The sequence below is a fragment of the Hyla sarda genome, chromosome 10 (assembly GCF_029499605.1).
Source record: "Hyla sarda isolate aHylSar1 chromosome 10, aHylSar1.hap1, whole genome shotgun sequence".
NCBI classification, from domain to species: Eukaryota; Metazoa; Chordata; class Amphibia; order Anura; family Hylidae; genus Hyla; species Hyla sarda.
This window is the reverse complement of record NC_079198.1, coordinates 71,576,819-71,603,744: the sequence shown is the minus strand read 5'-3', so window position 1 is coordinate 71,603,744 and position 26,926 is coordinate 71,576,819. Positions and strand designations below refer to the sequence as shown.

The 26,926-nt window shown below is 40.4% G+C and overlaps 1 protein-coding gene across 3 annotated transcripts in view; it reads left to right on the top strand.

The window, feature by feature from the left end:
* The first annotated feature begins 352 nt into the window (after positions 1–352).
* The window catches only part of LOC130293729 (T-cell surface glycoprotein CD3 epsilon chain), a 48,430-nt gene continuing 21,856 nt past the window's right edge, over positions 353–26,926 (top strand). For 2 of the 3 annotated variants that reach the window (XM_056542764.1, XM_056542761.1), the window contains exons 1-4: positions 353–593; positions 12,218–12,247; positions 13,426–13,449; positions 22,330–22,521. In XM_056542764.1, the coding sequence (XP_056398739.1) occupies positions 545–593; positions 12,218–12,247; positions 13,426–13,449; positions 22,330–22,521 (295 nt within the window). In that variant the 5' untranslated portion in view covers positions 353–544. The remainder of the gene's footprint in view (positions 594–12,217; positions 12,248–13,425; positions 13,450–22,329; positions 22,522–26,926) is intronic. The other variant, XM_056542763.1, reaches the window with a different exon arrangement.

Here is a 26,926-nt window from a genome sequence, read left to right as displayed (position 1 = left end):
GTCATGTCTATGGTATCAATAGAACTGATCATCAGATGACTTAATAGTTAAAAAAAAAAAATGGAAACATAATTCTTATGTTCAAAGGTAACAATGGCTCCTTTTCTGGCCATAAATTTAAGAGTGAAGTATTTAGACGGTCTTCATATGCAGCATTTGTTGCTATTCGATTCCGGAAAGACCTATTTTTAAATTGACATCGGAAAATCTATGTGGTTGTGACTGTGGGTTTAATTTTGCGCATATATGATCATGTTTTTTTTTTTTTGCCTCTTAGAAAAGCAGGTGATCTGTTTCTTACCATGAACTGTGTAGATAGGGGTGGTAGACTGATCAAGAAGGGGGAGGAGAAGCAGTGAGAGAAAGAGGGGGTTACAAAGGAAGCCTAAAGACAAGGAGATTGACAACATCAAACAGATTCAGTTAAGCAAAGAGAAAGTAGAGAGATGTGAAAAAGAATTAACATTGAGGAGAAAAAAATACAAAACAAAATAGAAAAATTGGATAAATACCGATCATTGTGGAAAATAAAGAGTTGTAGATAATGAAGCCATGGATCATACTGTCGCTGCTGTTGGTTGGACTATATTTTGGTGAGTAAGCAGATAAATAGTTGGATCTAAAATTTTATTCAAAGAAAGGCCTTTACATTATGGAGGGGTTTTATATGTCAATAGCAATTTTTTACTGTAAAAGCCGCAAGTTAAATGTAGATATATAGTTCCAGCAAAAGGATGCTTATATTAAACAGTTTGGTATATGGACAAGTTAAACATCTTTTACTAATAGACACTATGTTGCCTGTACAAAATGGTATTTATATATATATGCAAAGTAATATATTTTATTAGTTTTTGCAATTGAGATTTGACCAAGGGTTTGGGCCTGTTTTCCAAGGCCTAATGAAAAATAGACATAACACAAAACAAAAACTGCCAACTTTTTGCCATTTACAGCTAAAAAACTAATGATTATGGCCTTAAAGTTATAAGTTCATTTATTAGGTTTTTTTTTAAACATTTTATTTTACTAAAACCATCAGACTTGAATTGGAGTGAATTAACTATAACATAAATTAAACTACAGTAAACTGGATCAGTGTCTGGTGACCTGGGGTACTAACTTGTGAAGTAAAAGTTACTTTACAGCCATTTTATATTATTTTGTATAGCTCTGCTTATAATCTTGTATAGCTCTGCTTATAATCTTGTATAGCTCTGCTTATAATCTTTTTTTATACTTTTATGGGAATTGGTTAAATAATAAATCAAAAACATTTCTGTAGGTTCTAACTACTGTATATTACAACTCACAAGACCTGTAGTTTAGGAGATTCTCTGACCCAGTCATCTAGCCATCACAATTTCCCCCTTGTTCAGATTCTTAGAATTACGGTACCCCTTTTTTTTTTTTTATTCATTTAAGTTAGAAACATTTTTGAGATAAGATTCTATTAACTGTAAATATATATATAAATATATAATTTAGGTGCCACATGCAATTCTAATTCATCAGAATATTTTTAATTATTTGAATTACTGAAAGTAAATGCTGTAAATGTTGTAAAAAGTGGAAAAGGTAAAAAGACCTACAATTAAAAAAAAATGAATAATGAAAGGATTATACTTCTTGTCATTCTAGTATGAGCAATATAACATAATGAATACACGAAGTCTCTTGTTAAGCGTTTATACACTTCAATATAACGCCATTACATGGATACAAATATGCCAAGGATACTGCAAGATACTTTATTAGATGAGCCTTTTTGTACGGCTTAATATACTCCTACTGTAAATTATGAAGACTATCAACAGTTATAAAGGGGTTCTGAGGATCTTAAAATTTACAGTTAAGGGGGCAGTATTCCTTAAGATATACACCCCAGTTTAAAAATAAATGAAGGTGCCCATAAGTATGGGGAGGATTGAAGAAATAGCAGAGCAAGATTTGCAGCTACTGGGGTATGTAGTATGATGGTTTATACCAATTTGGAACTGCAACCACTGAAGAACTTCTTTTGTTATAAAAGAGGGAGCAGTATATATATCAGGCAATCGGTACATGACATAGTGTTAAAATAAACTACCTGCTTACAAACTTCTGCATTAGTAAGGAAACGAAAGGTAAAAATAATGAAAAAGTAAAAATAAAAAATGTATGAATTTTGAAACTTTGCCTATTTGGCAATGACAACTCTTCCACCAGGGCTGGATGCAAAACTCTACACTTTTGTGTTACTTCACCATAACTAAGCTAAAATAGCAAAGCCAAACTACCACTGGGAACAAATGTGTAAGTGTTGTAATCACAGCCGGGAAAGCATCCATGAAATTACTTCAAGGAAAAGTCCATATTCTACCTACTTTTTTTTTTTCTTAGGCTGTTTACACGGCAGTACTTCGGCATGAATTTACAGCCAATTCACTTCAATGAAATTCCTACAGCGGAAATTCTGGAGCAGAAATTCTGCTGTGTGAATGGGAGAGCGGCATCCTATTGAAGTGTATTGGCTATGAATTCATGCAGAATTCTGTGTAGAATTCCATGCAGTGATTCTGCCATGTGAACATAGCCTTATTGCTTCAATAACCTTAATTAGGAATATGCATATTTTGTGTGTTTCCAGTTCCTATGCAAGCCTATGAGTCTCCATGGATTCAGACTGCAAACACACTCTGTTGCCCTACTTTTTATTTTTAATGCACTGGTTCAAAGGCGGAATACCCTTTTGAAAAAAATGTTACAATAAGGAAGAAAATTTGAGGCTTATACAGTATTTACAATAGTTTTTTTTCCATTTTCTACCTTTCTACACTTTACCACAAAGGCCAGTATGATCAGGTTTCTTATTTTCTGAGAAATATTAAACAGGTTGCATGTAGATACTGAATTTTTTATACTGTGACTGATCCTGGTTTTCAACATAATATTTAACCCCTAAAGGACAGACAACATACATGTACCCCCCGCTGTGTAGTGTTTCCTCAGTACACAGCAATATACATGTACAGTATCTCCCATAAGTGAGTCCATCCGTCGCATTTTATTTTACCTTCTTATGTGACAACACTGAAGAAATTACACTCTAATACAGTGTAAAGTAGTGAGTGCACATCCTGTATAACAGTGTTTAATGTTGTGTCCCCTCAAAATAACTCAACACACATCCATTACTGTCCAAATTAAGCTCAGAGTGTCAATATTTCGTGTGGCCACCATTATTTTCCAGCACGGAATTAAGCCTCTTGTGAATGGAGTTCATCAGTGCGTGGCTCCTGCCATTCCAGCTCTGCTTGGTGTAGAGGTGTTGGGACTCTGTAACCTGTTGGTTATGAAATAAGAATAAATCTTCACTAGCAAGTCATCCAGGTGTGTTGCTCCATTTTTCTTTTCCTTTTACAAGATGCTTAATAGGGTTTAGGTCTGGAGACTTGCTTGACCAGTCCATTTTCTTTACCCTCAGCTTCTTTACCTAGGCAGTGGCCGTCTTGAAGGTGTGTTTGGGGTTGTTATCCTGTTGGAATACTGCCCTGCGGCCAAGTCTCTGAAGGGAGGGGATCATGTTCTGCTTCAATATGTCACAGTATATGTTGGCATTTATGGTTCCCTCAATGAACTGTAGCTCCTTAGTCCCAGCAGCAGTCATGCAGGCCCAGACCATGACACTCCCACCACCATGCTTGACTGTAGGCAAAACACATTTGTCTTTGTACTCCTCACCTAGTTACTGGCACACACACACTTGACACCATCTGAGCCGAATAGGTTTATCTTGGTCTCACTGGATCACAGGACATTGTTCCAGTAATCCATGTCCTTAGCCTGCTTGTCTTCAGATAACTGTTTACAGGCTTTCTTGTGCTTCATCTTTAGAAGAGACTTCCTTCTGGGGTGACAACATGTAGATCAATTTGATGACACGTGCGGCGTATGGTCTGAGCCCTGACAGGCTGACGCCACCACCATTTCAACCTCTGTGGCAATGCTGACATCAAGTTCCCGATGACAACCTCTGGATATGATGTTAAAAGAGTACTCCTGTGAAAACTAACTTTCCCCTATCCTGTGGGATAAGTAGCTGATCACGAACACCGGGAAAGGACAGCTCTCACTGAGGAGACCGGTAGACAGTTTGTGCTTTATTCATTCCTATGGGAGCATCAATGATGCCCGAGAGCGGTACTCAGGTCTTTTCGGTGCTCCCATAGGAATGAATGGTGCACGTGCTGGCTGCAGCATGTGCTTTTCACTGAGCACCAGGTCCCGTCCCGGTGATCGTGGGGGGGCCTGCCGCTGGGGCCCCCCACAATCAGCTGATTATCCCCTATCCTGCAGATAGGGGATAAGTTAATTTTGAACGGAGATCTCATTTCAGCATGTGCACTAAACTTCTTTGATCAACCATAGAGCGGCCTGTTCTAAGTGGAACCTGTCCTTTGAAACTGCTGTATGGTTTTTCCCACTGTGTTGAGGCTCAGTTTCAGGGTCTTTGCGATCTTCTTATAGCCTAGGTTCTATAGCAACGATTCTTTATTTCAGATTCTCAGAGATTTCATTGCTATGAGGTGCCATTTAAGTAAACCTTTACTTTTATGTACTTTTAAGGCAATCTTCTATTGACTAAATAATAGTCATACAGTTACCAAATAATATAACTATAACTTAGGGCCAAATATTGCCATCATACTATTACCAAACAAATTTTACCAATAAATCCACTGCACAAGTTTCCAGCACACCATGACCTTGTTACTACCACATTATGTGTGAATAATATACTGTTACTATATAATACAGTCACTCCATGACCACACATTACCACCATACTAAATAAAAACCAATAGAAAGTCCAATGTTATTACCATATGGTGACAATATAATGGCAGATATACCAGTTTTACACAGGCCTTCTGATGGCCATAAAGTGATTACAGTGCAGTTGCATCCAGTCATTCACTGGTAAAGCCATTATTTTTTCTTTTTTTCTATCTGGCTGAGAATGACTTCTTTCTGTCACAACTCTTTTCTCCCAAATTTCCTGAAAAACTTTTTAGGCTGCTCACATTTCTATCCCCCCCTCCCACATTTTCGGAAACAACGCCACATCAATAATGCTTGACTCAGTAATAGTGCCCCCACACTGTAATTAACCCTCTCTGTCCCCTTTCCCCAAACTATATATAGGCCTCCTCCTATATAGTGACTCCAAACTGTAGACAAGGCGCTTCTTTTTGTGTCCCCAAATGATAAATAGGCCACCCATTGTGACCCCATACTTTACATGAATATAGGACCCTAAAGGACCGCATATTATAATTGGCCCCTTCTGCGCCTCCAAATTGTAGTTAATCACCTTTTTGTGACTCCACACTGTAGATAGGCCCCATTGGTGCCATCATCCTGTAATTAGCTCCTTCTGTGCCCCCACACTATAATTAGACCCTCTTTGGGTGCCCCCACTGTAATTAGTCCCTTAATAATGTTCCCCATTGCACCAATAAGAAAAAACCTGCACCTCTCCCCATTCCCATGCCAGATTCCCAGTGCAAGCGGCACATTGCACTGATATCATTGTGTCACTCGTGCCAGCCAGACACCCTTAACTGCTCTAGTTTACTTGTAGGAAACAATGTGATTCAGGCCAGAGTGGTCCCATCATCAGGTCCTTTGTTTTATACAAACACATGTAATATTCACAGTGATGAAAGTCTGCAGTGAACAACCAGTGTCATAAATGAATGGCACACATTGGCACAAAATGCTAGCTGTGCCATTGTCAATTGGAGTAGGATATCTGGTGTAGGTTGTCAATTGCAGTAGAACAGCTGTGATTGATAATTGTATTATCAATAGTTTAACCCATAGAAGTGATACATTATTAGTTACAGGGCATCTAAATGATTAAACCAATGAGAACCAGCTCAATCAACTGGCTCTAGAAAGTTAAACAGATTTGTAAGTTACATCTATTAAAAAATATTAATCCTTTCAGTACTTATGAGCTGCTGAAGATGAGTTGTTCTTTTCTGTCTAAGTGCTCTCTGATGACACCTGTCTCGGGAACTGTCCAGAGTGGAAGCAAATCCCCATAGCAAACCTCTTCTGCTCTGTGCAATTCCCAAGACAGACAAAGATGTCAGCAGAAAGCACTATTGTCAGACAGAAAAGAACAACTCAACTTCAGCAGCTGATCATTATTAGAAGGATTAAGATTTTTTTTATAAAAGTAATTTACAAATCTGTTTAACTTTCTGGAGCCAGTTGATATATAAAAAAATTTTTTCTTCCTGGAATACCCCTTTAAAGAGGTTATCTAACATTAGAAAAACAGAGCTGATTTGCTGATTTCTTTAAAAAAAAAAAAAAACTGCGCCACATTTGTCTACAGGTCGGGTGTGGTATTGCTGCTCAGTTCCGTTAAAGTCAATTGAGCCAAGTTGGAATAGCACATGGAAACTGCAGGGGCTGTTTTTGGAAAATAAAACTCTCTTTGGCTCTGTTTTTCTATTCTTGGATAACCACTATAAAGGGGTACTCTGGTGAATTTATTATTATTTTTTTAAATCAACTGGTGCCTGAAAGTTAAACAGATTTGTAAATTACTTCTATGTAAAATCTTAACCCTTCACATACTTATCAGCTGCTGTATGCTCCAGAGGAAGTTCTTTTCTTTTTTAATTTCCTTTCTGTCTAACCACAATGCTCTCTACTGACACCTCTGTCTGTCTCAGGAAATGTCAAGAGTAGGAGCAAATCCCCATAGCAAACCTATCCTGCTCTTGACAGTTCCTGACATGGACAGAGGTGTCAGCAGAGAGCACTGTGGTCAGAGAGAAAATAAATTTAAAATGAAAAGAACTTCCTCTGGAGCATACAGCAGCTGATAAATACTGGAAGCAGAGGCAACTCTAGACTATGTGAGGCCTTAGGCGATTCTCGAACATGAGGCCCTCACTGACAAGATGTTGCAAGAGTTGTGCGCCTGCACCCCTGAATTTAAGTGAATGGCCATGTATGCAGTGTATACATTGCCACTCACCAGGGGCACACACAAGATTTCTCAAGGATTGGGGGTATAGAAACATAAAATCATATCTCCACACCAAGGCGACATATTACCACTGAAGTGACTAAATAACAGCATTATACTACACAAATGATTCCAGCCAATCATGACCACTACAATTACACCACATATTGACTGAATAAACCACTGTACACAGACTAATATCCCCTAAGCAGTGACTATATAGTGCTGACTTCGGCTCTACACAGGCACTGCAGACCATGTAAGTGATTACAGTGAAGTTACATCTACTGACTCACAGGGTGCGCCTTCTTTTTTTCTCTGTCTTGCTCAGACCACCATGAAGACTTCTAACCATGATCCATCACCGCAGAATCTGCCAGAATAATATGTTAGGCTCTTACTTTTGCCTATAGTTAGGCAGCCGCGAGGCCCTTGCTAGTACGAGGCCTTTGGTGACCGCCTAACTCACCTAATGGTAGAGCTGCCTCTGACTGGAAGGGTTAAGATTTTTAAATAGTAATTACAAATCTGTTTAACTTTCTGGCACCAGTTGATTAAAAAAAATGGGTTTTCACCCGAGTACCCATTTAAGGTTTTTGGAAGCAAATGTAAGAGACCCAGAGGGACCTCAGAAGAAGAGAGTGCTGTATGGCATTTTGTCAATGCATAGCATTAACCTCTAAAGGGCTGTAAGTAGTTAAAGAGTACCTGTTACCAAAGCTTGCAAGAGCTGTGCCTCGCCATGCCCCGCACGCACTTCCTGAGTTTGGTCTCCTGCCAGGCCGGGAGGAGACCAAACTGACTGTTTGACTTGTGCAGGGAACAGAACAGAGCCACCTAGTGGACATTTTTCAATCACATTACAAACATATAGAGGTTGAGAATTTAAACAGCAAGTAAATAGCAAAGTGTCTTATAATTTCATTAGGAATTATACAGGGTGGGCCATTTATATGGATACACCTTAATAAAATGGGAATGGTTGGTGATATTAACTTCCTGTTTGTGGCACATTAGTGTATGTGAGGGGGAAACTTTTCAAGATGGGTGGTGACCATGGCGGCCATTTTGAAGTCATCCATTTTGAATCTAACTTTTATTTTTTCAAGGAAGAGGGTCATGTGACACATCAAACTTATTGGGAATTTCATAAGAAAAACAATGTTGTGCTTGGTTTTAACGTAACCTTATTCTTTCATGAGTTATTTACAAGTTTCTGACCACTTATAAAATGTGTTCAATGTGCTGCCCATTGTGTTGGATTGTCAATGCAACCCTCTTCTCCCACTATTCACACACTGATAGCAAAACCGCAGGAGAAATGCTAGCACAGGCTTCCAGTATCCATAGTTTCAGGTGCTGCAGAATGGGCAAAACAAATATTGGAACAGGACCCTCAGTTTACGCAGAAGATTTTGTTCAGTGATTAGGCAAACTTTTATGTGAATGGTGAAGTTAAAGGGGTTATCCAGGAAAAATCTTTTCTTTTATATATCACCTGGCTCCAGAAAGTTAAACAGATTTGTAAATTATTTCTATTAAAAAAATCTTAATTCTTTCAGTACTTTTTAGCCGCTGAAGTTGAGTTATTCAGCAGCTGATAATTATTGGAAGGATTAAGATTGTTTAATAGAAGTAATTTACAAATCTGTTTAATTTTCTGGAGCCAGTTGATATATAAAAAAATATTTTTTCCTGGAATACCCCTTTAACAAACAAAACCACCGCTATTGGTCTGACTCTAACCCACATTGGATAGATCCCTCCAAGACTGTTGGAACACAAAAAATGATGGTATGGTGTGGTATATGGGGTACAAAGATAGTGGGGCCATTCTTCATCTATGGAAACCTCAAGGCCACTGGATATGCAAAATTGCTACATGATGATGTGTTTCCCTCTTTATGCACTGAAGCTGGCACATTCCCTCAGTTTTTCCAGCAAGATGGTGCACCAACACATTATGGGTGTCAGGTCCGAGCATTCCTAGATGAACAGTTTCCTGGAAAGTGGATTGGTCATCGTGGGCCAGTTGAATGGCCCCCAAGGTCTCCCGATCTGACCCCCTTAGACTTTTATCTTTGGGGTCATCTGAAGGCAATTGTCTATGCTGTGGAGATACGAGATGTGCAGCACCTGAAACGGATACTGGAAGCCTGTGCTAGCATTTCTCCTGCGGTGTATATAGTAGTATATAGCAGTATATAGAGAAGAGGGTGGCATTGACAATCCAACACAATGGGCAGCACATTGAACACATTTTATAAGTGGTCAGAAACTTGTAAATAACTCATGAAAGAATAAAGTTACGTTAAAACCAAGCACATCATTGTTTTTCTTGTGAAATTCCCAATAAGTTTGATGTGTCACATGACCTTCTTCCTATTGGAAAAACAAAAGTTGGATTCAAAATGGCCAACTTCAAAATGGCCGCTATGGTCACCACCCATCTTGAAAAGTTTCCCCCCTCACATATACTAATGTGCCTCAAACAGGAAGTTATTATCACCAACCATTCCCATTTTATTTAGGTGTATCCATATAAATGGCCCACCCTGTATATTAAAACCTCTTCACAAAAGACGCACTCGGCACTGCCAGGCTGGATATATAACTTCAATGCGGTGGACTGACACACACTCCAGTTCCTGAATTTCAGCACACACACAGCCTGGGGTGCTTACTGACCATAAAATGCAGAGACTAATAACAATAACAGTCCATAAGCACAAAAGATCATGGCACTCACCAATGCTACTGTAGTGAATCAAAGAAACACCCCTGCCCAAACTTATGTCTGTTTCTCACCTGGATCTTCAATAGAATTCAATACAGCAGCATTGGTGAGTGAAATGATCTTTCATTCTTATGGAAAATATATTAAAAGTTTAGTTTGGTGACAGGTACTCTTTAAAGCTATACTCTGGCAAAGCACCAAACAGCACCCTCTTCCTCTTCCGAGGTCCTTCAGGGTCTTCTCAATTTGCTTTGAGTTCGGATACCGCTCCATCATTGGACTCTGGTCTGAAATCCAGACTGCCGCCAGAAGCAAGATATATATACATATATACATGCATATTGGTGTTGTGCCCTAAGTGCATACTGGTGTCGTGCCCACAAAATTGTTAAAGAGTACCTGTCATGATCTTGATAGATTTTTTTAAATCTTCCCAGTTTTAGTTTTCTAACATGTTATTGTGCTGTATATTTTGCTCAGTCTCATACAGCTCCACACATTGGGTTGTCCCCAGCAGGCATAACATCATCTGAAGCCCTGCTGGGGAAAACTTCTGCCCTCTCTCTGCTATGCTCCTCTGTTCAGTGCGTGATTGGTTGTGATTTGCAAAAACAGCACACGCCCCCTCTGAACTCTAACTGAACTCTACAGTCTCTGAGATTTTCCCAGCAGCTGCAAAAGGAAGCAGAAACACAATATTTAGCACAATACTTAGCACTATAAAATGAAGGAATCATGAGTCTACAGCAGTATTTCACAACCAGGGCATCTCCAACTCCCAGCCTTTGGCTGTCCATGCTTACTGCAAGTTGTAGTTTTGCAATAGTTGGGGGCACCCTTGTTGGGAAACCCTGCTCTACAGTCTCTCTCAGCTTAAAGAGACAGGGAGATGAAATATTCAGCTCCATACATTCTCTATACTGTGCTGAGCTGTGGTCCCACCTGCATTTCCTGAATTTTATATATAAAATTTTATTGATGGTGACAGGTACCATTTAACCCCTTCCCGCTATAGGACGTATGCATACGACCCAGCACTTGACACATTCACGCGCCAGGACGTATGCATACGTCCTAGCGATCTGCTGCACTGCCGCGGGCAGCGCAGGAGATTGGCTACGGGACCCGGCTGTCAATCACAGCCGGATTATCGCCGCCGCTGACGGTCCCGGCAGCATTAACCCCATAGATGCCGTGATCAATCCTGTTCACCAACGGTGGCCCTGCGATGCGATCGTGGGTCATCATTGGTTGCTATAGCAGCAGGAGGTCAGATCTCCTGTCTACTTGCTACGGAAGCCTGTAAGATCCAGTAACAGGCTGGATCACACAGGCTGTACTGTGTGCAGCTGATCGGGCCATACTGTGCTGCAGTACAAATGTATTGCAGCATAGTATAATCTGTAAAAAGTGTAAAAAATAAAATAAAAAGTTCTTAAATAAAAGTATGAAGTAAAAAAAAATGCCCCTTTCCCCTTATCACCAAAAAAGATCACAAATCATATACATAATAGGAATTTTCACGTCCATAATGACATGTACTTTAAAACTATAATGTAATTTATCCTGTTCAATGAACGGCGTAAAAAAAAAAGGCAAAATTTGCCAATTTTGGTACAAATAGCAGAATAAAAAAGATCAAAAGGTAGCATGTATCGCAAAAATTATACCAATGAAAAGTCCAGCTCATCCCGCAAAAAATAAGCTCTTACTCAATGGCGTCAGACGAAAAATAAAAAAGTTGCGGCTGTTGGAAAAAAGAATGGCGGAAAAAGAATTTTGCTGAGAAAAGGAAAAAGAACATAAAAAGCGATATAAAATGGGTATCGCCATAATCGTACTGACCCACAGAATAAATATAACATCACTTTTACTGCACAGTGTACACCATAAAAAAAATGTAAACGCCAGAAATTTTCCACTTTTTCACAATATTTTGGAATTTTTCACAAAAAATGCTGCATGTGTCAACAAAAATGCACCACTTATATAAAGTACAATGTCATGAAAAAACTATATCAGAATCGCTCTGCTCAGAAAAAGCATTCTAAAGTTATATCCATTTAAAGAGACACATGTCAATTTTTTTTTAAAAGAGCCTGGTCATTAGGGTAAAAAATGGGTCCGTCCTTAAGGGGTTAAAGATAATAGCACTAGATAGTGCCTCTGTCTGTCCTTTTTTTGCACATGTGAAGTTAAGGCTTTTGGAATGTAGTAAGAAAAACAAAAAATTGCCACATTCTTAAAGAGTTAAACAAGTGCACAAAAAATTCTCATTGTTGGTTATGAGGCAATGTAATCAATTTAATCTTTAGACATTGTACTATTTTTTAGAATACTTATTTTATGGGCTCAGGCAGAATAAGCTTTTTTTTTCAATAAGGTAGAATAAGCTTTATCTCCACAATTATTAATATTTTACTATTATAATGTATTATATGTTTCAGATCAGTCATCTGCAGATGGGGAAGATACAGGTAAGATGCTTTTATTACACTTTGTATATTCTTTCCTTTGTGTTATCATAGTTTTTTGTTTCTAATTGTGTTCTTAAAAATATACTTAAAAATATCCAGAAATGTTGTTTATAGCACACCCAAAACAGGTCCAGTATTTATGTAGACCATTGTCCAGCTATTTATTTGTAGCTAATAGTTAAATATCTAAGGGCCCTTTTAGACCGGAGGCAGCAAAAGATGGCCTATCAGAGAGATCGGCGAACATTTGCAGAACCTTTACAAGGCTCAATCACTTGTGCAACCCATTTAATTATTTAGTTGTACATTCTCTGTTTAGATAGGGTGATATGTGGCCAATATGATGAATTTATTGCCTGCACAAAATATTTAAAGTGTACCTGTTGTTTGGAAAAAAATGTGTATATTTTTGGGTGAAAAACTGCTGTCCCTGCAGCTATTGCCTGTGTGTGTCTGTGCGGAGACATCCCCTGTAGCTCGGGATTTGGCTCCTCCTTCCTTTGTGACAGCCCACTCTACTAGGACATATTCCTCTGGAACAGATCTGTGATGCAGCTCCTTGGAGCATGCAATCAACTTTCATCGGTCATTATCAGATTCATTATTGACTCCAAACACACAGAAGGAGTAGCCTTTGGACATTTTATTTTAAATAATGTGCATTCTCAGGACCCTTCCTCTTAGAGTCCCCACTTGTGCTGCCAGTTAGGATGTAAGGGAAACAATATTTCATGTAAATTATTTTTTTCCCTTAGTCCCAACAGCAGCGCACAAATCCCCACTCTTTGGTTATGTTATTACTTATTACAGATTACTTTTTTTTTTCTTTTTTGGAGTGGGGGGGGGGGGTTCTTATAGGAGGGTCAGTTAGTTAATTATCTAATCAATGATGCTTGTGTCAGAATTCAGTAGAATTCTGCCTGTCCTGCTAGCTCCACAGGGGAGAAACACCCAACTTGTGCTGCAGTTAGGACTAAGGGGAAAAAAAATCACACTAAAAATGAAAGCTACTTTTAGTTCTACAGCCTCTACAGTAGTGTTTCCCAACCAGTGTGTCTCAAGCTATTTCACAGATTATCAGAATAAGCATTTTTTTGTTAGTTTTTTCTATAAGGCAGAATAAGTTTTATCTCCACATTCATTGATACATTACTATGATACTTTATTATGTGTTTCAGAACTGTCAACTGAAAGTAAGAAAGGTATGACGCTTTTATTACAATATGTCTATTTTTTCTCTTGTTTTTGTTAGTTTTGTGCTTCTAATTGTTTTCCTGAATTAATAACATTTACAATTAACCAGACATGTTGCTTACAGCACACCCAAGGGATCCAGTAATTATGTAAATTATTATCCTGCAATTTAATTGTAGCTAATAGGTAAATATCTAAGGTGCCTTTAAGATGTCCCGACTGGAGGCAGTAAAAGATTGCTGCCGATCAGAGGGATAAGCGCCTGTTTGCAGAACCTTTACATGGCTCAATCACTTGTGCAGCCCATTTAATTTATTGTCATCAGGTGTACATCCCCTGTATAGACAGAGTGATATGTGACATATATGGTGATTTTTTTGGGCTGCACAAATAATTTAATCAACCAACAAAAAAGCATTTGCTCATTTGTCCGTTGATCAATGACCCTTTTACATGGGCTGTATATCAGGAGTGAGTGTTCCTAGGAAAGCTCATTTGCCCTATAATCAATTAACCCAACATTAGTTTACTGGAAATATCTAGGAAGATGTTCCAAACCATTTGACGTTTTCAAGATTCCTTCCAATGTATGTCACTAAAAAAATCTTAATACTTGGAGTCTATTCAGACCCCTTTTCTAAATTGAGGTTATATTCACATATTTGTATTAAAAATAAATAAATAAAGAAATGTGTGCACATAGTCCAAAAGGGCGTCTGTGGCAAGAAAGTGTCTTTTTCCACTTGTCAGCAACATTTTTTTAAAGGATTAAAGGGGTACTCCGGTGGGAAAAAATAATTATTTCAAATAAACTGGCTCTAGAAAGTTTAACAGATTTGTAAATTACTTCTATTAAAAATCTTAATCCTTCCAGTACTAATCAGCTGCTGTATACTACAGAGGAGGTTGTTGTTCTTTTCTGGCTGACCACAGTGCTCTCTGCTGACCCCTCTGTCAATGTCAAAAGCTGTGCGGAGCAGGAGACACTTGCTTTGGGGATTTGCTCCTGCTCTGAACAGTTCCTGACATGGACAGAGGTGTCAGCAGAGAGCACTGTGGTCAAACAGAAAAGAACAACTCAACTTCCTCTGTGGTATACAGCAGCTGATAAGTACTGGAAGGATTAAGATTTTTTTTATAGAAGTAATTTACAAATCTGTTTAACTTTCTGGAGATAGGTGATGTGATTTCACCGGAGTACCCCTTTAAGAAGCAGGATTGTGAGTCTTGGAGACAGCACAAAGTTGGCTCACCCTTGTTCTAAGTGTGCTTAGTTACAACATGGCTAAAGTTTTCATACTTCATACATGGATTAAACGGAGTAGCTTCCAGGGAATAAAAACTCAGTTTCAAAAATATAATTTTTTCCTTTTTAAAAAAACTTGTTGGACTTGCGGCATAATAAAATGAGATAAAATAATAAGAGATTTGCAGGCTTCTAGTGCTGGGGACACTGACGACAATGGTGCTTAATGGTCCTGCTCTGTTTTCCTCTGTTCTGCTGTAATCCCGATTCTTCGGTACATGTTGAGATTATCTGCTTGGGGCACAGGGGCTTTCCTAAGCATTCCATGCATGGTGACGTCTAGCCAGCATCTTACTATTAACACCTCAAGGGAAGGGGAGGAGGCATTAATAGGAAGGCAACACGGAACCATGCACCAAGTAGGAAATTTTGTCATGTACTGGAGAACCAGGATTGCAGTGGAACAGAGGCACAGAGTGGAAGCCAGTAAGTATTATTGTCATCTGTGTCACCCGCACTACAAGCCTGTCCAACAGGTTAGTGCAGCTAATATTGATGACAGGTTCTCTTTAAGCATAGCTGCCATGATTTCAAGCACCACAGCTCAAACCTCACAGTGAATCATTGCTGGAGATTTCTGAAATAATACAGAATGCCTTTCACCCGGTAACATGGAGCCTGAAGGATTCCACATGACATGCCATATCCACAACACAGGACCAAGCCCATTTTGGCCTTAAGGACCAGAGCGTTTTTTGCACATCTGACCACTGTCACTTTAAACATTAATAACTCTGGAATGCTTTTAGTTATCATTCTGATTCCGAGATTGTTTTTTCGTGACATATTCTACTTTAACATAGTGGTAAATTTTTGTCGATACTTGCATCCTTTCTTGGTGAAAAGTCCGCAAATTTGATGAAAAATTTGAAAATTTTGCATTTTTCTAACTTTGAAGCTCTCTGCTTGTAAGGAAAATGTATATTACAAATAAAAAAAATTTTTATTCACATATACAATATGTCTACTTTATGTTTGCATCATAAAAGTGACGAGTTTTTACTTTTGGAAGACACCAGAGGGCTTCAAAGTTCAGCAGCAATTTTCCAATTTTTCACAAAATTTTCAAACTCACTATTTTTCAGGGACCAGTTCAGGTTTGAAGTGGATTTGAAGGGTCTTCATATTATAAATACCCCACAAAAGACCCCATTATAAAAACTGCACCCCCCAAAGTATTCAAAATGACATTCAGTCATCATTTTAACCCTTTAGGTGTTTCACAGGAATAGAAGCAAAGTGAAGGAGAAAATTCACAATCTTCATTTTTTACACTCGTATGTTCTTGTAGACCCAATTTTTGAATTTTTACAAGGGGTAAAAGGAGAAAATTTATACTTATATTTGTAGCCCAATTTCTCTCGAGTAAGCACATACCTCATATGTCTATGTAAATTGTTCGGCGGGCGCAGTAGAGGGCTCAGAAGGGAAAGAGCGACAAGGGGATTTTGGAGAGTACGTTTTTCTGAAATGGTTTTTGGGGGGCATGTTGCATTTAGGAAGCCCCTATGGTGCCAGAACAGCAAAAAAAAACCACATGGCATACCATTTTGGAAACTAGACCCCTTGAGGAATGTAACAAGGAATAAAGTGAGCCTTATTACCCCACAGGTGTTTCACGACTTTTGCATATGTAAAAAAAATAAAAAAAAATTTCCACTAAAATGTGTGTTTCCCCCCAAATTTCACATTTTTGCAAGGGTTAATAGCAGGAAATACTCCCCAATATTTGTAACCCCTTCTCTTCTGAGTATGAAGGTACCCCATAAGTGGACCTGAAGTGCACTATGGGCGAACTACAATGCTCAGAAGAGAAGGAGTCATATTTGGCTTTTTGAGAGCAAATTTTGCTCGGGGGGCATATCGCATTTAGGAAGCCCCTATGGTGCCAGAACAGCAAAAAAAAAAACCACATGGCATACCATTTTGGAAACTAGACCCCTTGAGGAACGTAACAAGGGATACAGTGATTTAATTTTTTTACACTAATATTCTGGTGTAGACCCCAACATTTCCTTTTCATGAAGGGTTAAAGAAGAAAAAGCCCCCCAAACCTTGTAACACAATTTCTCCCGAGTACGGCGATACCCCATATGTCGCCCTAAACTGTTGCCTTGAAATACGACAGGGCTCCAAAGTGAGAGCGCCGTGCGCATTTGAGGCCTAAATTAGGGATTTGCATAGGGGTGGACATAGGGGTATTCTACGCCAGTGATTCCCAAACAGGGTGCCTCCAGCTGTTGCAAAACTCCCAGCATGCGTGTACAGTCAACGGCTGTCCGGCAATACTGTGAGTTGTTGTTTTTCAACAGCTGGAGGCTCTGCTTTGGAAACAGTGGTGTACCGGACGTTCTTATTGGGGGAGGGGGCTGTGTAGGGGTATGTGTATATGTAGTGTTTTTAACTTTTTCTTTTATTTTGTGTTAGTGTAGTGTAGTGTTTTTAGGGTACAGTCACATGGGCGGGGGATTACAGCGAGTTTCCCAGCGCAAAATTTGCTGCATCTCAAGATGCGAGAAACCCACTGTAAAAGCCTCGCCCAAGTGAATGTACCCTGTACATTCACGGGGGGGGGGGGGGGGGGGGGGTGCACCAGCTGTTGCAAAACCACAACTCCCAGCATGCATGGTCTGTTAGTGCATGCTGGGAGTCATAGTTTTGCAACAGCTGGAGGCACACAGGTTAGGAAACACTGAGTTAGAAACAGACAATGTTTCCCAACCAGTGTGTCTCCAGTTGTTGCAAAACTACAACTCCCAGCATGCCCAGACAGCTGAAGGGCATGCTGGGAGTTGTAGTTCGGCAACATCTGAAGGGCCAGATGTTGCTGAACTAAAACTCCCAGCATGCCTGGACAGTCAGTGCATACTGGGAGTTGTAGTTTTGCAACAGCTGGAAGAGCACAGATTGGAGACCATTATACAATGGTCTCCAAACTGGGGCCCTCCAGATGTTGCAAAACTACAACTCCCAGCATGCCCAGACAGCCAAAGGCTGTCTAGGCATGCTGGGAGTTGTAGTTTTCAGACTCCTAGAAGCAGCAGTGAAGATCTTCACTGCTGCCTCTGAGGACCACATACTTACCCGTCGCTGCTCGTCCACGTGGCCGGTCCCGCGCTGCTCCTCGGTCCCGCCGCTGGATCAGGTAAGTCCGCCGGTCCCCTGGTGTTCCCCCCGAATGCCGCAGGTCCCCGCGAGCCCCTGCAGCCTTCGTCCCCCGTTCTGCCCGACTTCCAGGGGCGGGCAGTGCGGGGGATCTGAACTTTCACCCCAGATCACTGTGATTGGTCCACAGGGACCAATCACAGTGATCGCTGACCAGGACCATCAATGGATGGTCCTGGGGGTGAAGCAGAAGTTGTCCCCTGCTGGAAACAGCGGGACTTCTGCCAGTTAACCCGTGCGATGCTGCGCATCGCCGGGTTAACTGCATGTCATTTATAAACGCCGGGATGCGCGAACGCACTGCACAACCCGGCGTTTATATATGACATTCTGCGGGAAGGGGTTAAGTGAATGGCAGATATAACAATAACTAGGCAAGAGATATCTAGCATAAGGTAGACAGACTTCTCAATAAACAAAATGGTCTTCTGTATAAAGCAGTATACAGAACCATATTTTCAGCTGTGTAAAAATGAATAGTAAGCATTGGGAGCAGCATGTTGCTATTATTTCTTTTTCAACAAATATCATTTTAGTAGCATGCATGTTTGCTTCGAATTAATTCTTCACTGCTATCTATTATTGCATTGTATTTATGATTGCCAATTTACACTCCTCAACATTAAAATTGCAATACTATGAAGGGAAACCTGTAAGGGTATGCAAATTGAAAAAGTAGCAGGTGCCGCTAAGATCTCCAAAACAACCAAATTTCCCAGCACCTAGCATTGATCATTGGCATGTGGGAGGGGATTCTAGGGTATGAAAGCCAGATCAAAAACACATTTTTTTCAGCCACATTAAACCTTTAAAGGGTACCTCTCATCAAAAAAACTTTTGATATATTATAGATTAATGTATGCAGAATAACTTTACAATTGCATGTTATTAAAAAAAAATATGCTTCTTTCTATTTAATTTTCCACTTTGAAGAAATTACCACTAGGGGTCTCCCTACCAGTCCTGGCAGCAAGCATTTCAGACTCATGCTGGAGTCCTAAACACTACGAGCTGCCAGTCTGCTTTGTTCACAAAGGAGAACACTCAGAGCTGCCAGCCTGCTTTGTTCACAGCCTGTTTGGCTGTGAACAAAGCAGGCTGGCAGCTCTGAGTGTTTAGGACTCCAGCATGAGTCAGAAATGCTTGCTGACAGGACTGATCAGGAAAAATACAATAGAAAGAAGCATATTTTTCATTGACATGCAATTGGAAAGTTATTCAACATTCATTAATATAAAACATATCAAAAGTTTATTTGATGAGAGGTACCCTTTAAAATTGGATCATGTCAGTACATGTGCTAGTTATCAACACTTGTCACAAACTGAGAGGGACAGAATCCTTGAACTACGAGACCTTGATCTATCTCTCTGGCAGATCTCTATACACGTAGCAACATAGCAATGAGAAAAAATAAAGTGTTGCACTCACCCAAATCGATGATTGTTGTACTTTATTATTCCATCACATGGGAAGGACAACCAGGGTATAATACCCGCGAGGGGAGTCAGAGAGGCTGCTCCAACAGTGCGGGTGCTTACCACTGGGGATAATGATTTTCGCGTCACAATCGACTCTTCTTCTGGCCACGTAGGTAATGTCCTATAGTGGCATAGACACTGATATACAAAGTTTAGTGACAAGAAGAAAGAGGAGTCCAGCGTCCAATAACTCAGAGGATGATGTTTATTTCACCAGATGGTCATAACAGGAACACAAGGTACAGTGACGCGTTTCGGCCTTACAACAAGGCCTTAGTCATACAAAATATGTGTATGACTAAGGCCTTGTTGTAAGGCCGAAACGCGTCACTGTACCTTGTGTTCCTGTTATGACCATCTGGTGAAATAAACATCATCCTCTGAGTTATTGGACACTGGACTCCTCTTTCTTCTTGTCGTTCATTTTGGGATAGGTCCACTCCCTGTCCGCGCCCACCTGGGGTGAGCTGAAGCACCGTTGTTTCTCTGTCTTACAAAGTTTAGTGACATAACCACGGTAACAGTAAATATGCATATGTACCAACATGTTTTAACACATACAGTTAAACAATCGCAAAGAATGAATATTGACTCAATTAAAAGAGGAAAGATCATTACATTTATTAAGTCTTTAGGCCATAATGTATTTAAAGGAAATCTGTCATCAGTGTTACCTGCAATAGCCTGTCGGTACAGACAGGTAGTGCAGGTGATACTGATGACAACGGTACATACCTTGTCCCGTTCCGTGCAGTCGTTCTTCAGTAATCTTCTCCGGTATCTTCAGCTCCGGGCCTGGATTAGAGCATGGGCGGAGCGTAGTGACATCACTGCCGCTGTTCTCTGCTGGGTCCCGCTGCTAGAGAACAGCAGTGGTGGTGTCACTAAGCTCCGCTCATGCTCAAAGCCAGGCCCAGAGCTGAAGATACTGGAGAAGATTACTGGAGATCCCCTGCACGGAACAGGACAAGTTAAGTACCATTGTCATCAGTGTCACCTGTATTACCTGTCTGTTCTGACAAATTAGTGCAGGTGACACTGATGACAGCATTCCAAAGGTTTTCCTTGCAAAGTAAACTGTGCATTCGCATAAGGGAACATGCACAAGAGCCACACATTTTATTTTGCATAAGATTAAACATCATGGTGGTGATCCCGCGGGTTTGAAATCTGCCGTTCTGGAGAGAGTGGAGAAGGTTCCCATAGGGAGAGATTTTCATGTCCATCTGCTCCACAAGGAAGCACTTTGGATTACTATATTGAATGCTTTAGGGCCATTAGGACTAAATGAATGTAACAATCTTTCCTCGTTTATTCAAGGCACTCTACAATCTTTATGATTTTTTAACCATTTGTAGTTTTTTTTTTGTTTTGTACATATGTATATATACTCTTACCATAGTTACTTCACTAAGACTTTGTATGTAAGTGTCTACACCAATATATGAGTTTACCTAAGAAGGTTGCGGAAGAAGCATTGATTGTGATGTGAAACTAGTTGCCCCCAGTGGTACACACCCACACCGTTTGAGCAGCTGCTCCGATTCCCTGCTCAGCAATTATACCCTGTTTCCTTCCCATGTGATGGAATAATAAAGTACAACAAACATAAATCTGGGTAAATGCAACAATGTATTTATTATCATATCTAATTTGTGAAGTGTATCTGCTTTTTTTCAACGTAAAAACACCCGTAGATGACATGCTACCTGTTTCGGAGTTGATCTCGCAGTTGGCTGAGAGCTGCAGTGTCAGATTGGCTTTTCCATTCTTGTGTACCTGCTCTATGCATGTAGGCTGAGGGGTCAGCACTGTTCAACGTTGCATGTCCCTGTGGTAAGGAGATCAACAACAAACTGACAGCGACAGCAAGCGGTGCACAGAGGCAAGCTTCTGCATGAATGAAGTGTTCCATTCTGTACTGTGCAACATAACATTGCATAATACTGGGCTACAAGACAGACGTCCAGCTACAGGTGTTCCATTGGCCTCACACCACTGCTCTAAAAGGCTGTTTTGGTTGAGAGCAAAATGGCAATGGAGGTCTGTCCTCTTCAGCAGTCATGTTCATGGGCAACACCATGAAGAGGCCTACACTAAGAAATGTCACCCTGGTCCTACTGTTTATTCCAGTACACTAACAGCTCAGAGTTCCATAAATTTAGTCATAGATTGGTTTGGACATTTTTCAAAAGTGTCCCAGAAGCCATTTTTCTACATAAAAACACCAGGTGGCATGTTGCTCGTGCTACTGTGAGCAGCCTGCATGGCCTATATGAGCTACCATGACCTGCAGTGTGCCCAGACTTATCTCCCATCAAGCACTTGTGAGGCATCATTGGTAAGCAATTGGAAGCAAAGGAAGGCTCCAGGAGCGGATTGTAAGGATTTGTGTACCCAAGTGTATTCAGTGTGGCAGGACATTCCTTAGACAACTATTTATAGCCTCATTGATAGCATGCCAAGGAGTGTGTGTGTATTTTTTTGCATGACGCTCATACTTGATACTGAAAAAATGTAGATGTTTTGAATATTTTGTTTTCCTTTTTTTATTTGCATATCATTACTGTTCATAGATCCTGGGATTTCTAAAATTTTCCAAATTTTTCTTCTTTGTGTTTCACATTTCAATGTTGAGGACTATATATATTGCAGAACTTATAACGCTGAAGCCTGTGGTATTTGCTCTGTTTATGGTATGTTGACACTTTTTTGTTTTAGACTGATGTGAAGTACAGTGTTTTTGTATATGATCTTCTAGCAAATATTATGTATTTACCCTTCTAAAGTAAACACTTATAACATTTTTATAATTCTAATAATGACAGATTAACATGTTTCAACATATTTCCTAAATGTTCGGACAGGGTGCAAGTAATAAGTTCTGCTTGTATGTCAACTTAACACTTTTTCTTGTATTACAATGAATGTACCAGAAGAAATCCAGGTTTCCATCACAGGACTTAAAGTGGAGATTTCCTGTCCTAAAGAAGGAGATTCACTAAAAAAAATAACAGATAATGACCCAACTGGTGGCAAGCCTGTGGGAGACTCCCTGGATAAGTATACCTCAGATAAAAATGGGTTGTACCAATGTGACAAAGACTATCTTTATCTACATGCCTACGGTAAGCATGAAAAGATGCCACAGCTTTTTCCTGCGTTTTAGCAGTTTTTCAGCGTTTTTTTTCCCCAGGTGTTTTTCCTGTTGTGTGGAAACAGCCAAATGTGTCCCCTGTTGCAGTTTTTTCACTGCCGTCAGGTACCACTCTGTGGGTCGGATGCTGAGTGCCCAGTCCACAGAGTGTAAGGAGATGAGGGGTAATGTACAGCATCACTACTCACCTCCCCCGGTCGTATAGTATACAGGGGGGGCATAGTGTACCCGTGTATACTATACAGGGGACGGGAATCCTGTCACTATACTGACAGGACTCCCTACTCCTGTAGCCCCTTTGGGCGGTATACATTATATACAGCTATCTATAGATAGCTGTATATTGTGTATACAGAAAAGGAGATCCCCTTACCTCTCTCGCTCCTTGTCGTGTCTGTGTAGCTCCGCCCCCTAGTGATGATTTCATTGGGCTCGGAGCTACAGATGGGACGCAGAATGGTAAGTGTGAGGCTCTGTTCACATTGTACGTTTTGTATAATGTGAATAGAACGTTCTGCCAGTGTCTTCCCAGACAGGGAGACTCCAGCTGTTGCTAAACTACAACTCCCAGCATGACCAGACAGCCAAAGACTGTCTGGGCATGCTGGGAGTTGTAGTTTTGCAACAATTGGAGGCTCCCTGTTTGGGAAGACATTGCAATATGGGCGCTCTCCCCAGCAGAGAGCGCCAAAAATGTCTTAACCCATTTTTTGTGTTTCTTTTTTTCTTTTCGTTTCAGATCCGTGTATGCAGAGCATTCCATCAGATTCAGTGGACTACTGCGGATGAACTGGATTTTTTTTCTTTTAATAAAATGGCTACTGAGGGCTGTAGGGTAGTGTTTTTAAAATAAAAAAAAATTTCCAATGTGTCGTGTTTTTTTAAAATAGAATTTTCAGGCTTAAAAGTGAAAGCAATCTTATTGACGGAATCCATTACTTAGCTAAGCCGGGGCTTAGCGTTAGCCCACAAAACAGCTAGCAATAACCCCCAATTATTACCCCTAAACCACCGCCACAGGGGTGCCAAGAAGAGCCGGTTCCAAAAATAGCTCTCCTGGGCCTAGGCGGTAACAGGCTGATGTCATTTAGGCTGGAGAGGGCAAGAAACAATGGTTCTTGCCCACCCTGGTAACGTCAGGCCGTTGCTGCTTGGTTGGTATCTGGCTGAGAATAAAAATATGGGGCACCCTATGCTTTTTTAATTTATTTATTTGTGTGAAAAAAAAAGCATAGGGTTCCCCGTATTTTTATTCTCAGCCAGATACCAACCAAGCAGCAACAGCCTGATGTTACCAGGGTGGACAAGGACCATTGTTACTGGCCCTCCCCAGCCTAAATAACGCCAGCCTGTTACCGCTGAGGCCCAGGAGCACCATTTTTGACGCTCCGGGCCTGTTGGCACTGGCTCTTCTTGGCACCCCTGTGGCGGTGGGTACCGGGGTAATAATTGGGAGTTAGCACTAGCTGTTTTTGGGGATAACACTAAGCCCCGGCTTAGCGATTCTGTCAATAAGACGGCCTCCACTACTAAGCCTGAAAATTCAATAAAAAAAAACAGGACACATTGGAAAAATTATTTTATTTAAAAAAAACACTCCCTCACAGCCCTCGTCAGCCATTTTAGTAAAAGAAAAAAAATCTACTTAATCGCCTTAATCCACCGAATCTGCCGTGATCCTCTGCATACACGAATCTGAAACGAGAAGAAAAAAAAACACAAAAAATTGGTTAGTACATTTTTGGCACTCTCCACTGGGGAGAGCGCCTATAATGCAATGTCTTTCCAAACTGGGAGCCTCAAATTGTTGGCTGTTTGGGCATGCTGGGAGTACAATGTGAACAGAGCCTCATACTTACCAGCCTGGCTCCCGTCTGTAGCTCTGCACACTCTGCTCCATGCTGTTAGTTGTAGAACCTGTACTAGAAGACAGATCGCAGCGGGTTGCGATCTGTCTATTAATGCAGGTACTACAGCTCCCAGCATGGAGCTGAGTGTGCTCCATGTTGGGAGCAGTAGTACCTGCAGCTAAGGACAGATCACAGCGGGTGTTGCGATCATCCTGTATAATGTATAGATGCGGCGACCGCTATTCTCTGGTCCTCTGCACTGCCGTATGTATACACCTATTCATATTTCCCGCAGAGAGTTGTGATTGGCTGGAACCATCTGGCCAATCACAGCTCTCTGCGTGAATTATGAATCATCATGAATTCACATCGCAGAACATAGTGCAGGATAGCGGAGAAGAGTGGCAATGGCGTCAGCTTCTATACATTATATGGGAGGATCGCAACGGGTGTCAGATTTGGCACCCGGGGCGATCTGTCTGTTAGCACAGGTACTACTACTCCCATCATGGAACAGTCTGTTCCATGCTGGAAGTAGTAGTACTACCTAAAAAATGTAAAAAGAAAAAGAAAAGAAAAAAAAGTGAAAAACACTTTATTAGGCTGCATTCACATCTCGGTTTTACAATACGGGTGCCGGATCCGGCTGGGGGAGGGACAAACTGGGCTCTCCCGTACCCCAGCCGGACAAGCGCTGAACTCCATTTACTTTAATGAGCCGACCAGAGTCAAACGGTGACTCCGATTGGCTAATTTTTTACCCGTATGCGGTTTTGTGACCAGACCTAAAACTGTAGTATACTACGGTTTGAGGTCCGGTTAGGAAACTGCATACGGGTCAGAAATGAGCCAGCCGGAGTCACTGTTTGACTGGTCCGGCTTCACTGGTCCGGCTGGGGTACGGGAGAGCCCGGTTTGTCCCTCCCCCAGCCGGATCCGGCACCCGTAATGTAAAAACAAGATGTGAATGCATCCTTAAACAAATTATTAAAATACATTGTTAATAAAAAGTTTAACAAAATATTTTTTACAAAATATCTTATTTTTACATTTAAATGGCCCCTTTCTACATTTCTATTTTTGTCAGCTAAATTTTTGATTCCCTGCCTGCCCACATTAATTGATCCCTGTTGAAAAATGTATAACATTTTCGTTATAAAAAAATATACATTTCGTTAAATACAATTTTTCCATCACTACTGTGGCTTTTTTTTTTTTAATGGTACCCTACGACATTTTAATAAAAAAGGTATCTCCATCCCTTTTTGGGATCGTTAAAGTCCAAAATAAAAACGCCTAAAAAACGCCTAAAAAATGCCAAAGTTAAAACCCACATGGCGTTTTTCTTGGCGTTTTTTCACTCCCATAGACTTCTATGGGAGGAAAATGGTAAGATTTTCCCGGGAAAAAAAGTCTCAACAAGAGGTTATTTTTGAAAAACTGCCAAGGAGCCAAAATAGCAAAAAAACGCCCAAAGGATTTAAAAAATGCCAAAATGAAAAACAGCAGGTGGATCTGGCATTTTGTAGTTTATTATTGACTTGCAGCTAACATCTGGCCGCTGCATTTTTCCAAAATTTTCCAAATTTAATTTTTTAATAAAAAAAATAAAAAAATAACGCATAGGGTTCCTCGTATTTTTATTCTCAGCCAGATACCAACCAAGCAGCAACAGCCTGACGTTATCTGGGTGGGCAAGGACCATTGTTACTGGCCCTCCCCAGCCTAAATAATGCCAGCATGTTACCGCCTAGGCACAGGAGCGCCATTTTCGATGCTCCGAACCTGTTGGCTCTTCCCGGCACCCCTGTGGCAGTGGGTACAGGGGTAATAATTGGGGGTTAGTACTAGCTGTTTTGGGGGCTAACACTAAGCCCTGGCTTAGTAATGGATTCCGTCAATAAGACAGCTTCCACTACTAAGCCTGAAAATTAAATTTAATAAAAAAGATGACACATTGGAAAAATTATTTTATTTTAAGAAACACTCCCCCACAGCCCTTGTTAACCATTTTATTAACCCCCTTAAGGACCAGAGGTTTTTTCGTTTTTGCACTTTCCTTTTTTCCTCCTTACCTTCAAAAAATCATAACTCTTTCAATTTTATACCTAAAAATCCATATGTGGCTTATTTTTTGCACCACCAATTCTACTTTGTAATGACATCAGTCATTTTACCCAAAAATCTACAGCGAAACGAAAAAAAAACATCATTGTGAGACAAAATTGAAAAAAAAACTTTTGGGGGCTTCTGTTTCTACGCAGTACTTTTTTTTTTGTAAAAATGACACATTCTCTTTATTCTGTAGGTCCATACAAATAAAATGATACCCTACTTTTATAGGTTTGATTTTGTCGTACTTCTGAAAAAAATCATAACTACATGCAGGAAAATTTATACGTTTAAAATTGTCATCTTCTGACCCCTATAACTTTTTTATTTTTCAGCATATGGGGCAGTATGAGGGCTCATTTTTGCGCTGTGATCTGAAGTTTTTAGCGGCACCATTTTTGTATTGATCGGACT